Source organism: Neodiprion virginianus, chromosome 5 (genome assembly GCF_021901495.1).
Source record: "Neodiprion virginianus isolate iyNeoVirg1 chromosome 5, iyNeoVirg1.1, whole genome shotgun sequence".
Classification (NCBI taxonomy): Eukaryota; Metazoa; Arthropoda; class Insecta; order Hymenoptera; family Diprionidae; genus Neodiprion; species Neodiprion virginianus.
The window spans coordinates 33,961,243-33,979,196 of NC_060881.1; the positions used below are offsets into that span (position 1 = coordinate 33,961,243).

General features: G+C 40.7%; 1 protein-coding gene across 3 annotated transcripts in view; it reads left to right on the top strand.

The window, feature by feature from the left end:
* The window catches only part of LOC124304414 (tyrosine-protein phosphatase 99A), a 318,232-nt gene that overhangs the window by 222,793 nt on the left and 77,485 nt on the right, over positions 1 to 17,954 (top strand). For all 3 annotated transcript variants that reach the window (XM_046762635.1, XM_046762637.1, XM_046762638.1), the window contains exon 3: positions 472 to 595. In XM_046762635.1, the coding sequence (XP_046618591.1) occupies positions 472 to 595 (124 nt within the window). The remainder of the gene's footprint in view (positions 1 to 471; positions 596 to 17,954) is intronic.

The following is a 17,954-nucleotide window of genomic DNA, read 5'->3' on the forward strand; positions in this document are numbered from 1 at the left end:
TATCGAAATACACGAGCGAAACTTGAATCGTCGTTATTTACGGTAGGACAAATCCGAGATACCGTATTTTAGTTTCTGAAATTTCATTCAGGATACAGTCAAACGCAGGGATGAAATTTAAGACAAACTTTCGCGATAACAAACAGATAACAGCCGTCTTGTATCCGAGGGTATATTTCTATCGAACAAGTTTTTCCATTTAAATGTTTCCCGCAAACGATTAGGCGCGTAACGGACGATATATAATGACAATCGATGTCGATTTATGCGACGCCATATTCCCCAGAATTGAAGGGAGGAGAGTGAAAAGAAAGAAAGACAAAATGATCCGAACTATCGTTTGAAATATGTAACATCTGATCGACCTGTTTATTTTTTCAACTTTTTTCAAACTCTTACAATCAGATCTAGAACCATAAATTTTGTTGATGGAAATGAAGGAGGTAAAAAACGCTTTGAAATTTTTTTCAGACGTTCCAGATCCGCCAGGACGGCCGTTGATAATGGCTTTCACATCCCGTTCGGTAAATCTCTCATGGGCAGCGAGTGCAAACTCGCACAACAACCCGATCTCCAATTACGTCATCTACATTCGGTGAGTGAGATAATAATTTAATCATTCGAGGATTTATTTCTATGCACAAAAGTGCCGGGGGTGCAAACCTCCACTCAATTTATGCGCATACACGTTCGCAGGAATATTACATGTACGCATGTATACCTGCGGCCCAACAGGCGGATAATTTTCTTCCGATACAAGGTACAACAAACCTCCAGGGATTTATTGTCACAGGAAAAAAGAACCAGAGGCAAAGAATTTATCGCTTTGCGCAATTTCGCCCTGCAGTCCTATCTGCCTGCGATAATGAAAACCGTGTTTAGGAATGTGTACGCATCAATAACCAATACGTCTCGGGTCCCCGCTGATGAAAATTCCTCTGATAAACTCAGGATTTTCAAACACTTTGGAAAAATAATTTAGAGCCTTGCGAACCGCGAACTGTGTGATTTTTCTGCGTAATGTAAAATTTTTCTATAATTTTTCACGCGCAACTACCAAGTATCGAGATTCAAATTCGCCAAATTCTCAGTGGCTGGTCAAAATATCCCAGTCACAAAATCTCCCCAATAAAATTCTCAGCACAAAGTCCTCCCGTACAAGATTCCTGCTGAACGAAATCTGCCTTGAAACCCCCCTCCCCGTGCCTTGCGAAATCATGGGGGAAATTTTGTAGAGGGGGGATTTTGTGCAGGGGAATGTGGCCCGGAGGAATTTTTTTCGATGAGGGATTTTTTCAGAGGGGATTTTTAAATAAACCATTTTTTCTCTATCGCTAAATTATTTCCTTTCGGGATTCCTGAAACTTTTCCCAGTAGGAGTGGTTTTTTTTTATCTTATGCTTCGAAAATTGTCGCCTCAAACCGAGAAGCATAATTAGTATATCTTTAGCATATTCAATTGGGCTGTAAAATTGATCGATTGATCGTAAAAACGATGAATTGAAACACCGATTGGTTGAAAAAATAATCGATCGATGTCTACGATTAATCGTTTAATCGCAGTAAAGAGAATATTCGTCCGGAAACTTGCATTAGATTAAGCAGTTCTAGCGAGGGTGCCGGTAGAAGCATCCGGAGAACGCACTCGCTTAATATCAATTCCGCACTTAAATGCTTTGGTGAAGAGGCGGCTGGGCGAAGCGAAGTGAGGCGAGGCGAGACGCGGCGCAACACTATCTCGTCAACTATTAAAGCAGCCCCTAATTGCTCGTACGTGGAACAGGGGTGATTAATGACATTTGCTCGAGGACTCTGTGTACACGCCGAACACGGTGTGCAACGGCGATGACTCTGACGTCGGCGAGATAATGCCCTCGAGAAATCTCGATCGAATATCTATGGTTATGTACGTACATACCGATTTGCACACGTGCGGAGTGTTTCCAAGCAAACGACGCAGTATCCTGGGTTGCCTACCGCCAAGGGGAACAAATATCGGTAAAACAGACCTGCCGAGTTATCGGTAGGTAGCGCGTTTAGAGTCCTCGCGAGTCAGCTGGAACTGCCCGTGTTGCCAAGTTGTATGGATTTGGCCAAGCGGTTGTTTCGTAGTTTATAACCCATGCCGAAACGTTCAGAAAATCGCGTTCCAGCGCCACGTTAAAGTTAATATACGACTTGACTTGACTGATGTGACAATGACTCGGTCGTTCTGTTTTACCGATATTTGTTCCCCTCGGTGGTAGGCAATCCAACATACCGCTGCGTTTACTTGGGAAGATCCTGTATAACGTAGCTCTGACTTGTGCAAGCGGCATGATTTTTCGCAATCTCCATTACACACTGCAGATTGCAGGTCTCCTGCTGGAACGAATCCCAAGGATTTGCCGCCCAGTCAGCGTATGACGTCTTTTCATAAACCAGCTACTACAAAAGCATTAACGGGGAAGAGAATACAAAAGAGATGTCGTGGGGCTTTTAGTGTACGTTTCGGTATATCTAACTATTAAAGAGACGAAGGAAGAAGTGGAAATTGAGAAAGGGGACGGGGTCCTTCTTTCTCATGGTTTAATTCTAGTACCGTATACCTCATATCTGCGTTAGGAAATATAATTAAATATTTTATTAACTTACCCAACTGGAGCACACACAAGTATATCCGTATAACTATGTATATATATATATATATATATACATATAATATAGTTATACGGACTGGCCGAGAAAATCCATGCTCGTCTGCGAGGCTTGACTTAATTTAAAATTTCTTAGCTAGACTGCCGCCGCCGCTACTGCAGCTGCACAGCATGGGCTCATAAAGCTGCATTGCTGTTTTGTTTTTTGTTCGATTCAGGTTTTTTTATTTTTATCATTTTCTTCCCCGTCCTTTTTCGCTCCGGTTAATTGTGAGATATTTTATTTCCATTCCCCTTTCTCTACTTCTCATTCTTGTTCTTATTATTTCACCCACTTCTTTTCTTTCCGTAGTCTTCCTTTATAGGTATGTATAGTCTGAGTATTTTTTCTTTTTATTTTCAATATTAAGCCGGAAATATATTCCGGAGTCCTGAATACGTGGGGTGGTTATTTTTATTTTCCTTCACAAATAGAGCCGGGTGCAAAGAGCCGAGAGAACGCGTTTTGTTGGAAATCTTTAATCATGTTTTTCACGGGGATAAGCCGGGATGATAAGTTGCGAGAAATATATCAGGGAATGTCGTTAGGGGTCGCCAAATATTGGAGTTTCCCTGAGAATTTTTCTTCCATATTCTCTCCTTCTCATTCCGTCGAGGGTTACCTTCTCTATTCTCTCTGCCTTTCTCTCGCTCTTCAACACACTCAAGCTCGATTTTCTGTCTTTCGCTACACCCGGGGTAAAACTATTGTAATACTTCAGGAAAGTTGGGAAAAATATTAGTTTTATAGTAAAGTTTCTAGCCAATGAGTTTAATTTGACCACTGGAAAATTCTTACGGGAAAAGTCGACGGTTAATTACCTCGTAATGAGCAGCCGTTATAACGGAGTCTGGCTGCTAATCAATGCTCACACTCACTCTCGCAGTATACCCAGAGCTGGAGTAGATAAATCAGTCACAGATTTTGATTTTTACATACATAAAGATATACATATATGTGTTTTTTTCTTTTGTTTAAACGATTGCTGCGGATTGTAATTTAGAGATATTTCAACATCATACAAATACACGAAAATGGAATCTTGTCGTAAAAAAGGAACGTCATTATCGACAACCTTGGTAGCATGAATATTTTCTGCAAACTTCTTCACTTTACTTTGTGTTTCTTTCTTTTTTTTTTTTTTTTACTACGCACAGCTTTTTCTGAAATTTCGTACAGAATTTGTACGAATTATTTTGGGATTAGATAAGAAATTGATGACCGAAAAAATATTTGAACAATAATCGGTAGCTGGACAAATATTTATACAGTAATGTTCATTGATGCCTTCCCTTTCCGGCTAACTTGTTTCCAATCCGAAACAAAATGCGAGTACGATTCTGTACGAATTCCAGCCATTCATTGGCACATAATTCGTATAGAACCGAACTTGCATTTTGTTTCGAACCGAAAGCAAGGTAGCCGGAAGGGGAAGGCATCAATGAACATTACTGTACATGCTAAAACGAATGACTCAACAGAAATTAGTACAAGCGTCGATAACTGAACTAGAATTTGGACAAAAACCAACAGTTAGGTGAAGAATTGGGCAAAAAATTATAACCGGAATGGATAAAAATGGAAAAGGCACAATTAATTGTAGCAGAATAAATTTCTAAAGAAGACAAAGTAAGAGATGGAGATCGAATATTCGTTGTAATGTGTTTGAGGGTCGTGAAGAGCGAGACAAGATTTCCATGGTATAGGGGTTGCATCCTGCAGTTGAGAGAGGCACGAGACTGAGAACAAAAAATGGCCTTGATCGGATCATCGATAAATTTGGAATCCGGTAAGGAAACTTTGATCTGAAAAGGGTGGAGGAGTAGACGTTTTAGTTTCATTTGATCTTCGGTGGTTCTCCGACAATTGATAGCATTCATTCGGATATTTTAGGAAGGGCCCAGAATCGCTTAACGGAAAGCTAGGTCATCTCCTCCACCTTCTCCTCCTCCTGCTCGACACGATTCCTTCCCCCTTAAAGGATTTCTGACCTCACCGAAGCTCTTTATTTCCTGTATGAAATCCACAAAAGCGAATCCCCCTCCTAAATTTCGTTATCGCACACCCAAACCCATAGATTAATTCTAGAAGAATCAGTCTCAAACTCATCCTGTAGTTAGTCCTGCGTCCTCCATTCAGCCCTCGCACATCCTTTTTGAATGCTACAATGCGATATTGCTTATTGGCAGTTCGGCTGCGGGATTCCACCTTCGAAATATTACTACCCTTACAAGATCTTCAAGGCGATCGTGACGTCGTACCAATGACTCTCCTTACAAGGAAGGTATCCCAGGTCCACCTCTTCGATTTGATTCCTTTCGTAATATGTTACAGTGGACTAGAAACTAAGCGACACGTATTTTTTTTTATCTGCCACTAAACAATTTAAGGGGGTGAAACTACCCTTCAAAGTTGGGCATGTCAAGGGACGATTTGGCAGTTGTTTTTTTTTCTCTTTAATGGATAAAATTACATTGTTCATTTCTCGTTATGAGAAAACTTTTCCAATTGGATTTGTTAAAAAATATTATGTTCTTGTAAGTGAAACCGCCGAATCGCCCTTTGACATGCCTTACTTTGTAGAGTGGTTTCACCTCCTCAAAGTGTCAAGTGGTAGGTAAAAAGAGTACATGTCGCTTAGTTTTCAGTCTACTGTAACATATTACAAAAGACATCAAGTCGCAGATATCAACCTGGAATACCTTCCTCGTTAGTTTCGAGAACGAAAAAATTTCCACGGCTACCTGAAGGAATTTCTCGCCGAGTTCGGCGCTGTCTCGGCTTAAAATTTCAAACGAATTAAACGCCCGCGTCGTCTTGTTCCCGCAGTTACTTCACCCTACAAGCCCTGAGGGACGCCGCGTTGAATGTTAGCCCTTTCAAGGGTCTCCAGCAGCGAAGGGATTCCGGTCGAGATAAATTAGGCTGATCCGTTACTCCGGAGGTCCGTCTGCAGCGGCATGTCTACATTCACGGCTATACGAACGCTCTTTGAACTCGAGTAAATTGGCTTCGTGTTAAATCATTTTACGTTCAAGACGGACGCACCTGCAGATTTTATAATCCGTTCGCGCTTAGGATTGGCGTTGTTTAATTTATTTGAGCAGAAGAACGGGTGCAAAGGCCCGAGACTGATCCATAGATTATCTGTCACTCCGCGCAAGTTTGAACTCGGCAGAGGATGGAGGGAGCAAAAAATTAAGCACAGTTCGATGGTCGACGCGTTCCGCTCAATAAAAGGGGTTTTAAACACTCGACTAGGTAGCCGCGATAAAGTAAGCATTTAAGCGCGTCAAATAAATCTTCCTCAAGCTTGTAAATCACCTGGTTCTATACGCGAAAGCTCTAGTTTCGACTCCGCGAATTTTACGTAGGTAGGTAGGTAGGTATATAAGAGCGCCTCTGCCCGCCGACCTACGGGATCTGTAGTCGCGCTCGTGACTTATCGGCGCACACAGTTTGCGCGCAGTTCTTACACACCCAGGCTCGCAGGCAATAAAATTCCCCATGCATCACCGTCGAGGGTTGAAAACAGGCTGATGAACGATCGGCCACCTCGCACCGCGAGCCCCTTCGGACCTCAAGTTCAACCTCCGAAACCGCGACCTAACAGCGCCCTCACTCCCGCAGCAGTGACATTCTTTACGCTCCTCTTCAGCTATTATTTCATTCGCTAACGAGCTCTGTCAGCTCCCACCATTTCCTCTTCGACCCCGCGGTGCAGGAGTCATCCTTTTCCACACTGTATGCTCATCCTGGCGCTGCAGTTAGCCTCCTGCACGCTGCTTCCAGTTGGGTCACCGAAAAAACTTTACTGATTAATTTTATGGCGCTTTCTTCCTGCCTTGCTGACTCTCAATCCTTCCCGATGATCGATCGATGTTACGTGCAGGATAATCGTTATTATACACACCGAGAGGAAATGGTGAAACTTGATTAACGTCATGTCGTACTCCTACCTTTACCGACCGAGCAAACTTCCCCATTTTCCTATATTGAATGAACAAACGCACAATGTTGAATGAAAACAGTCTCACGATAGCTCGTTTTACTCTTCAATATTTCCAGAATGGCAATACGTATCTCAACTATGCACTTTTCGGTCCCTGAAACGTGAGAAATGTGGAAATAGTAACAGGTGTTAAAAAACCACACATTTTTTTGACGATTTTCGAGATACGAATGACTCTCCTGAATGTGACTAATAAAGAGCGATGCACCGTCAAAATTTCAACCTTTTTCGTTTGTTTGTTCGTTTATTACAGGGAGAAAAAGGGTGATTTGCTCGGTTGGTAAACGTAGGAGTACTACATAACCTTAAGTGTCCGACTGCGCAGGCGCAAGTTTTGTCCTACTTTTGTACCGGTTGGCCACCTCATGTTTCAGCTGGCGAACGCGACTTTCGGAGGTTATTGTAGGTTATGCGGATTATCTTAAGTTGAGCAGATCTCAAACAATCGATGTAGTGATTTGAGAAGGCTCGGTAAACATTTATTACTAACTGACCGATGACTGATGACTGCTACCGAGTCATCGTAACAACATAACTTCAATTCGTCTCTCGACACGGCAGAGTTCGACATCTCATGCCTCGTTTCGAGTAAGTTGGCTCCCCTGCCTTGCAGACGAAAATATTGTCGTTGTACGATCTCGCCGACCCACAAATTCCAATTATTTCTCTCATATGCACTCAGCCTGCAAATTTTCACCGTTTCGTCTATCTATAAACTTTCGTCGTATACCGTAGTGTAAACATCCGAAGATTGAAGTCAATCCGCAGCTCCTCTATTTTGTTGCACTTGATTCCGGCCGCCGATCTTCATCCAAGCTCCGAAGCAATCGCATTCAATGTCCTTCCGTCCATCCGTGCACTTCCAATTAATCGAAAGGGCGGTCCGCAATTTGCCATCAATGTGTAGATATATATACATAGTATACATATATATACACCGACACATACATAGAGAGACACAATATACAGTGCTGCACATGCAGCTGGTCCAGAAATCTGTGTCGGCGTCACCGAGTGTGTATGATCAAGGCAGCAGCATCGCAGTTTCATCCTACCGAATGCATTCGGTGTACACCGAACTCGTTCGAATAACGATGCAGCGCCGGCAATTCGAATATCGAACAATTCCGTTAAGATAGATTAATTGTGGGTGTGCGGCCAGCAGACACGCATCCAAGTGTTGGTATGCATTCATGGATCTATGGAGTGCGGGAATAATTATGGTGGCGTGTCCAGAGTTCCCAATTAAAGTTCATCCATTACTCTCGTTACTCCACAGCTATAAAATCCACCTCCTCGTCAAAAAGCCCATTTTCACATGCATCTGCATAATCCGATATAATCGGCGCCGACATTTTCTCAACGGATGACGCTGATGATCAGCACTGTGATTCTTATTGTTATCATTATCATTATTATTATCAAGGGTATAAAAGACGCTGCCATATTTTATTCACCTGTAAAACGAGGTGCAAGGTGAACTGCAGCTCTTAAAACGGTTGACTGCTGGTGGGATGTCTTCGAGGAGACGGAGAAAGAGAGAGGGAGTGGTTAAAAAGAAAAAAAGGAGGGGAAAAAGGAAAGGGAAAGAAAAGGAGAGGAGAAAAAACGTGACTACGCCGAGATACGGCGAAGGTAATTCACCATGTATTTCCAAGACTTGGTGCTCAGTTGAAGACATCTCGAGCTGGAAGGGCCCTTCTCTCGTTCATCCCCCCCCCCCCTACCGCCCCCGCCGGCACCTCGTCCCGCCGCTGCGCCTCTTTCATTCTCTGGTGCTTTTTTAACCTCCCCTTCGCCTTATAGTCCGGCGTAAAAAGGAGCGTCAATAAATTTGGAAGGAGGTGGACTGCATGCCTGACTGACTGCCTTTCGTTCCGATAGTTCATCACCCGCTGATCGATCAGAATTTTTTTATTTTTTTTTTGTTTCTTATTTTGGAAACACGTATATTTCACCATGCTTGTGTTACATACTCTATTATACATGAAATACACATATTCAGAGTAAATGTATCTCCATGGGAGCTAATATTTGCATGGTAATTAAAAATCTATTACGTCAAATATTTGAGCGTGCACAATTAAAAATAAATCAAGGGCGGGAGGGAGAAAGGAATTTCAATTAATAACGTTATACTATCATCGTTGCATAACAAGCATTGTTAGAATTTTGTTATACATAGAAGATGATAACCCATTATTATCGAAATCCAACCGCGATGCTATAATGATGAAGTTTTTCGCTGACGGAAAAACAGCTGATAATGACAATGGTATAATGTGTGGTAATAAAGTGGCAGGTGTTGGTTATCGGTAAACGGAACGAATAGCCGCGAGATGGTCTGTCTGACTGCAGCGGATGTCGGAGATCTTGGAGAAGAGAGAGTGCCTGAGATGATCCTGAGGGAATCCGCTCTTCTGACCTCTCAGCTAATTCCGGAAATCCCGAGCTATTGCCATGTTTATGCGAGCGCTGTGCCCAACTCGGGAGAAACAAGCCGGCCATTTCAAAGATTAGACAGAAAACTTAATTATAAAGATTCTGATTGGCTGGACGCTTCTGGGATTTGTTTTTCGAGCACAGCTATCCGCGATCCTCCTCGACTCCTTTGTACTTCTACACCGCGTCCCCATTCACCTTTAACGCTATAGAACGAAATTAACCTTGTGTATTCTGACCTTATATCGATACTGGAAAAGCTCACCGCTCGTCTCTAATTTGTCCAATTTTTTCTTTTCTCTCTCTCTCTTCTTTTGACCCACACGCTATATCGCTTTGTCAAAAGTTTTATCTGTCTATCTGTCTATCTATTTATCCGTCTACCTATATGTCTACCTATCTGTCCACCTGTCTATCTATATGTCTATCTGTCTATCTATCTATCTATCTATCTATCTATCTCGCTCACACACTATCTCGCCCTCTCAAAAGTTTTATTTGTCTATCTATGTATCTATCTATCTATCTATCTATATGTCTATGTATCCGCCTACCTATCTACCTGCCTATCCGTATGTCTGTCTAACTATCCATTTATCTATCCACTCGTACAGCTACATGCCTGCATAACAATCTATTTCCTCTATCCATCTGTCCGTATATCAATGTATTTAACGATCTATCCGTCTGTCTGTCTATCTATTTGTCCGAACTTTCCTTTTCATACGCGCTCGCAATGAAATTTTTCATCCATTAAGCTTGTACGACTGGGTAAATACGTACATTCTGCACGTCAAAATATCCGTTGCTGTTTGTACACTTTGTTTTTCATGATGCATGTTCGATCACCGCGTGAGAGAGATTTGACAACGCTGCGAAATGTTTGTCGAACAATTTTGGTTTATTTTTCTCGTTTTTTGGGTAGATTCTGGTTTGTCGTGTCCAACCGGTTCGACGTGCAACGTACCGTGAAAAACTACAAACCAAATGCATACAAACGAGTACATACGTATTCGCGAATAATTAATTTACATCCCGAAACGCGCGGCTCGCGTTTCAACTTTTTCCTGTCAACTACTCAATTTTCATTTTTATCCGGCCACACGGCTGCTGGATGCTCTTAATTTGTTGATTACGGCTCCAGTTGTTATGGTCACCGACAGTTATCGACAGTGAGTATCGCTTTACAAAATCGAATCGGATTCCTAATCGATGCTGGCAGTACGGTAGTAGCAACGGCTGATTTTATTTCTCGTTCACACAAACTGCCATCGGCAGAGTAATGGGAAAACAACAAACTTCGCATCGATACAACATTACCCACGCAGAATACATATTCTGCGAAACATAACCTTTGTTACACTTTCATTATTCTCCGTACTTATCACATTTTCATTCCATCAAAGAGAAAAGAGAATACCATTAATATCTTCGTCCAACCGAGGATTTCGCGACGACATGAAATGCCTTTATGTGCGGATAAATCCGTTTAAATTTCACTCGCAGGCTACTGGCAGAATCAGAATCAGGGATCACTCGCATCTATCCGCTTACGGTAATGAGTCACGACTAGCCCTTCGACGTTTAATGATAATTTTCGGATATCAAACAGACCGTCAGAATTATCGATAATACGTAACGGTATATACGTAGTTACATATATATATATGTGTGCGAGCATCACGTGTGTGCATCCGGGATCGAGTTTGCTTTTAACGGTGATGCAAAATTTATCACCCCCTTTCCCAATCCGCTCCCCCCTCACGCCTGCCTGCATGGAATTATCTGATTTAATTCAATTTTCGCCGATTGATTTTTCCCCCGCTGATTTTCAACAGGCAATTATTATCTGCTGAGCGTGTGTGTGTATATATATATATATGTCTATATAATTCATGCTCGTTCCGGAATATGATCTCCACTATGGACAACATACATCGATCAACTGAATTCGCTCAAACGAAGATCCTCGTTCAACCTTGAGCGAACTTTGCTATACGTATTATATAATAGATAGTCGCGATCGAGGATCTCAACTTGAGCGGAAGTAAGAGGCTGAAAAAAAGAAGTAAAAAAAGAACAAGATCACTCCAATTTCGTTATAAGGAAAATGTTGAAATCTTTCACGGCTGTTAATCAAAACGAATTTGAGGATGTTCAGGCGGTACGGCTCACGTGAAAATAAGTCGTGCAAAAAAATAATAAGACCAGGCGTTACGAAGTTATACTCAAGTTCGTTAAATTGAATATTGCGATGATTGGAAGAATCTATTCGCAGTATCAAAATTGAAGTAAAAAAGGTTCAGTGTATACGGTTAAAGAAATTTAAAAAAATGAAAAAAAAACTAGTACGTTCGTTCGATTTCACTCTACGTTGAACAACGCGTTTCGGAGCGAAATCTGTACAGCTAGAACCTTATTATACCTATAACTGCAGGAAGTCGAAGAAGTTGTAGAAGTAGCGACAAATCCGTGCCAATATCGCTCCTCTCTATATACCGACGTGTATAATATAACCTACTGCAGCCGGTAGAGAAGCTTACGGTGATTATCTTTGACTGGTTCAGCTCTGCGGTTAGTTTCTCCCGGTAGGATTATCTCCAGGTCTTCCACGACTCCCGATATACAGCGGGTGTGTTGGTGGGTGGATATGCACCCATCCACCACATCCTATGTGTATTCACGTATATAACCTGCACTGTACAATGTAACGGCACGTACACACCCTCCGAAATCCCCGTTACGCGTACTCCGAGTACCTACGTCGATATTATCTTCGAGTAATAGTTTCGTTCGGGGTTACATTTGAATGCGGACAGAATTTCGAATGGCGTTGGCGCTCTTTTGGCCCGGTGATCACTGGCGAAAATTTATATTTCCGAAACCCAGATAAAAATTTCTTAACCGAATTTGCATGCGCGACGTGAAGTTTTTTTCCTTTCTTTTTTATCGAGAATACAATGAAAAATTCTGATAAATGCTTGTACAGGAATTTCCCAAACGGAATGTGAGTTCTTTGCAAAAAGGAGATGCCTGAATGATTAAAACTTTTTCGTAAATGATACCGAACGGTACTTTCACATAAGTGTAAGAAAATGTTATACATTTCTGAAAAAATTGTTGATTCTTTTTTTTTTCTGTCTTCAGCAGAGAACGTTAATGTGATTCAGAGAACGCAAGAAATGCAATATGCTCGCGTTTTATCAAGTATCTCGTATATTCGCAGCACGCGTTACTTCGTATATGTCATAAATTTTCGCACGTCATCTTATTTGAGAAAGATTCTAACCCCTTAGTGACGTTGACTAGGGACTTTTGCCTTGAACGAGCATTGCCTGACTCCCGCTAGATGGCGAAGGAATCCGGCGCCTAGTGAGATTTACTAGTAATTTTTGCGTCGAATGATAATTGCGTAACTCCCGCTAGATGGCGAACCGGCGCCGCGGGGATTCTCGCTAGAAGAATACGGGATTCAAAAACGCTGAACTATATTCTTTAAGCGTTAATCTCCGTCGTTCGGAAATTCCGTGAATCCTGCAGATTGCAGTCAGATTTATGCGTGTCGTATATAACATCGGGCACTAGTGCAGTAAAGCATTTCGTGCTAGCCAGGGCATAAATAACGTGAAATTACGCCCTAGTTAGGTATATAAGCAGGAAAAAATCCCCCCCAGGAATTCTGCAACAGGGGCGCCCAGCAGCGAATAGTGGCCATGGCATAGGTATACGTCAGATAATAATTGTCATAAACCGAAAATTATGTGCTGGAAGTAACCTGACAACCTTCCTTTTCCTAGCTGCCCGAGTTTCCAGAATTTTTCCATTCTTTCCCCTATCTCTGTCCTTTTCTCTATCCCTCTCTCTCTCTCTCTCTCTCTCTCTTTCACTCTCAACGATTTATACACGATCCCGTGGAGTTTTGACGATGCCTATAAGAGGGAAGATTGATCGCCAATGGGGGGTCGAAACGAGGGAAAGAAATTGTTTCTTCTCCTTCCCCCTCCCTCCTTCTATTCAGTTCTCAGCTTTTTGTTAAACTCCTCGTTACAGCAATTGCTTGAAGGTAATAGCTGTACGGAGAGCAAAAAAAAAAAAACCTGTGTAACAGAATTATTTCGAACGAATTTTTTCCGGAACAACTGAGAGATGGAGAGTTGAATCTTCCGGTGGTGATAAACCTTTAAATACACCGTAATTCGTTTCCTATACACGTACGTGTATATGCACAGAGTTATGTGTATGTGTATACAGTACGTATATACCTGCAGCTAAACGGGAAGGAAGATATACACTCGACCTTTAACTTTTAACGACCATTCCGTAAACAAAACTCGAACGTCAGTAAATATAATTACTATAATTAAAGGCAAACATATACTCATTATTTGCCTTTTTCTGGGGTTAAAAGTCCCGCGGTGTGGGCTCGTTTGATTTATTTATACAACTCCTGCGGCAGCTCACGGCGTCCCGCGTTTCTTTAATCGGTCGGCTTAAGCTTGTTAAGAAACCTCGCGAGGTGAAATCAATACTTTTCCGTTTACTTTATGACAAGGTGGTCGCACTTCAAGTATTTGTCAAATTTTTCTAATCGTAAGTTAAAATTCTTTCCTTAAAAATGACTATTAAAAATAAATATACTTGAAATGTGAACAAGAGCTTCGATGTCGATTTTTTTTACTTTGAATCACTTTGAAGTGGCAAAAAATCTAGCTTACTCGATCTAGTATCTTTCACTCTATAATATTCTACCAATGCTACCACGACAGTTAATTTTTCAATATCAAACCGATCTAGATTTTGATCAACGAACAGCATCATTCGATTGATTGAGGAAAAAAACCTTTTGTCGTAAATTTCTGAGATGTACGCCCAAGGCGGAAAGTATTTATTTTCAACTTGCTAACCTTCTTCTTCGGAGAAAAAAAGAATATACCCGTCGACGGAAGACAATCCATTACACCGAGACTGGGTGCAGATTTTTTTTTTTTTTCTTTCGACTTTTTATCAATCAATTTATTTCTTGTTCCGAATAAGCGAAGTTACGTTCCAAAGTCGTTTCTGTACTTTAAATACGGCGGCGGGTAAGCATCTGTATTTAAGTGAAAACAATTCGAAAACCTCGATTAGTATTAGGACACCCTAATTTACGTTCGGCAAACGAATAAATAAATGAAGAGAAAAGGAAAACAAAGAATACGAAAATATAACAAAAATACTCGTTTTCCTCTTTCAGCAGAACGCGTGGAACGAGGGCAGGGAATAAGTACCCACTGTTTCCTTATTCATTATTTTCAACAAGTTGAAAGCTTTTCCCAATTTTGTAACCGCAATTATGGCGATACGAAGCTCTTCGAAATCCCGACTCGCGCATTCATCTCGGGGGGCCTATCAAACTTTTAAAGTTTACTTATATTTGTTATAACATCGCCCCGTGCAAACCGATCAATAAAGTAATCTAAAATTCTCTCAATGTTTTTGATTAAACAGCATAAATTATACATTCAATCCGTTGAGCGATTTGAACTTTTTACTCCTGTAACGCGTGTGTATCTATATTACGTGCCATCGTGTGAGCATCGAGACAAATTAAGGATAAATCTACATCCCCACCGCCTGAATCAGAAGTTGGGTCAAGTTGGAAACCTGTTTTAAAAATTCGCAGAGATAAATGAAGTAGACGTGTTTAATTATTCCGAATACTCGTAATTACAGAACCCTGTTCTCAAATTTTCGATACCTCAGCTTGTGGTATTCGAATCTGCCCAAATTCATTCCGATTACACGGTAGGAATGTTGTTTCATTCGCGTTCACTGTCATTTGCGAAAGAAACAATATTCCTGGCGATTTTTTCGACTATTTTCATCTCTTTTACAAACAGTCGCACATTTCTCGACCCAATGTTTTGGCCTGAATTTTGAATCCGAAGACAGAATTTGATCATTTCCAAATTCAAAACGGTGGATCCAATATGGCGGATCAAATATGGCGTATCCCATACGGCGAACGTAGAACCGAAAAAACTATGAAAATTCGATGACTCTGACCGAAACTTGTTGCTCGGGGAGTTTTGGGGTTATACGAAGTAACAAAGTTGTAAATAAACTGTGACAAGGCTAGGAGATGTAAATTTTTGAAGTGGGACTGCGAAGGGTTAAACATATTAAACACTTTTGAAATGAAAAGAAAACGAACAACATTGTAGAAAACGATGTTCGCGATAAGATCGCGGAGTCGTTCAGAGAGATAAGAAAAAAAAAAAAAACGAGCACAAAATTAGACAAGACTTTCATTTGCTTAATACAATTCGAAAAGTACTTACCTTATACTTCTCGCGTCGAGTTGGTTATGTATATAAATACCTCGACACTTAAGTGGATACAAAAGGGTGAAGATTCTCCGAGGTCGGAAAGCTCTTCTCTCAGCAGCTCGCCGTGTTCTGTAATAAAAGGTTCGCCAAGTGGTTAATTGCTCTTATTTAGTAGGATATAATCCCATTTACCACACGTTTTTGAACCCTTGCAATTATACAAGTGGGCTTTGAATCCCCAGCGCGAATGGGAATAATTAACAAAATTAGCGCCAGATCAAGCTGCTAATCCCATCCGATATCCTCCCGTATCAGTTAACCTTTCGGCTCCCGCTCAGCGTCCCAACGTTTTGCGATTCTTCCAGCGCCATTACGTTATATTTACCCGGGAAGGGTTATCAGTTTTCCAAATTTCACTTTTCTCGGTTTCTGTTTGACCCTTTTTTTTTTGTTTTTTTTTTTTGGAAAATAAACTTCGAGACGAGGCAATCTAAGAGAGAGAGAGATAAAATGGAGGACGGGGGGTGGGGGGGGGGGGGGGAAGGAAAACCCTGGAGGGATAAAATGAGAAAGGAGACTTTGCTGCTGCCCTATGCATCATCTGTAATTAAGAAATGCCACGCACTGTTCAAGTATTCCAGCCTTAATCCAGGGAAATGAAATTAAAAATTATGAAGAGGTCGGAGCGGGAGAAAGAAAAAAAATTTAAGCTTAAATTTACCGCAACCCCGCACTTTTTCCCCCATTTTACTATACGCTAAAAAAATCTTACTATATTACAAGGGAAGATCTAACGAATTTCGGCCGGCTTCTCAGGGTTCAAGTTCTCATTTTACTGCGATTTTTAGAGGTTCGAGGCGTTCGTGAAAACCATGTTAATCAATTTTGTTTGCATTCTCGAATCGAATCTTTGTCTTCAAATTTCTAGCACTTCCTGTCGTCGTCGTCGTCGAGAAAAAAAAAAAAGAAAAGAAAAGTGTAACCTAGTATATTTTTCGTGTAAAAACGTCTGATGTTTCCAAATTTGAAATCTATTTTCAGCTAGATCCTCAGAACTTGACGAAAATTCGTATATTTCCGAAAAAGACGAAAACAGTTTTCACGTTTATTTATTTTTGTTTTTAGTGAAAAATTGGACTTTTCGGAGTGTGTCGCGAATTTATGCAAGTTCGACTGAAATCGGATCAAAGTTGAATCGTTATATACACGTATATAAACATTCCAGGGATCATGAATTTTCTGACGAAAATATATCATACATTTATTTCGTACCCCTCGTTTGAGATAATTTTTTTCACAAAAATTAACAAATAAGCTACTTTCTTCGATTCGTCGTTTCAAGGCTGTTTTTGACCCTGTTTTTTTTTTGTGGTTTTGACCCATTGTCCGTAAACGGGCCTGGAATGATTTACGCTTATCCAGCTTTGCGCAGCTAGTAAATGCACATAGGTATGCGCCTATGTTAACCGACTATTGATCAAGTATGTACAAACCAATTAATGCTGAACCTCACGGCTATTCATCTACATTAATAATTATGCTAAGCCCGAGTATCCGTCCTTCGCGCAACATTTCGGCGAATCCCAAGCTCTATGCATATACCTACCACCGCTAAGGATTACATACAAATTATTACATCCTGCTACCCGATCTTAATTATACCTGAGTTACACCTTCCCGCCTATTATAACAATAATCGCTGTGATAATATATTACGAAATTTCGAGTGTGTCGAAATGTGATAATAATACTTGTCCGTAGCGCCTCGTTCATTTTTTCACCACGCGTTCACATATTTATTCGATTATTCGCTCTATGTTCAAACGAAACGTTTACCTCTAACGGACTTGCCATCAACGTGGACATCGTGGATTTTATAGGTAAGAAATTAATACCTTTTGTTTCTTTACAAACTGCGCGATTTCTTCTACCCCAGACGAAAAGTCCAAAGGAAAAGATTCGAAGCAAACGAAAGGTTTTTATTGTTTTAAATTCTGATCGTTTTACAACAGGTTCTACATAGTTTCGATGCCTGTCCTTTGGACTTGACTCAATTTTTGCAACTAAGACAGTATTTATCGAAGTAATTATTGTTTCATTTTGCTTTATAATACAGTATAATATTGATTTTGAGAGATAATATTTAAAAAAAGAAGCCAATGACGTTTGGAGTATTCCTTAAAAACTACTTACGAATACTTAATAGCTAATTGGTTATAATTTTTGTACATTGTCTTGTGTTTCTATTTCTACACAAGAATTTGTTTGTCGATAATGTTTGTTGTTCTATCACCCAAATGTTCGCGTATTCTATAATTCAAGATATTACTTACACGACGCGTTGCAGTTATTTTATTTCCGAAGTGACACAGGATTCGTGGATTCAATTTGGAGACGCCGAAAGGTTTAATCTGCTCCCCAATCAGCGGTTGATAAGCGGATTCAGCTTTGTTCTGGAGCTTAAAAGCGACGACGGAATTTAAACATTATCAAACTGTTATCAAGCTTAAGCATTA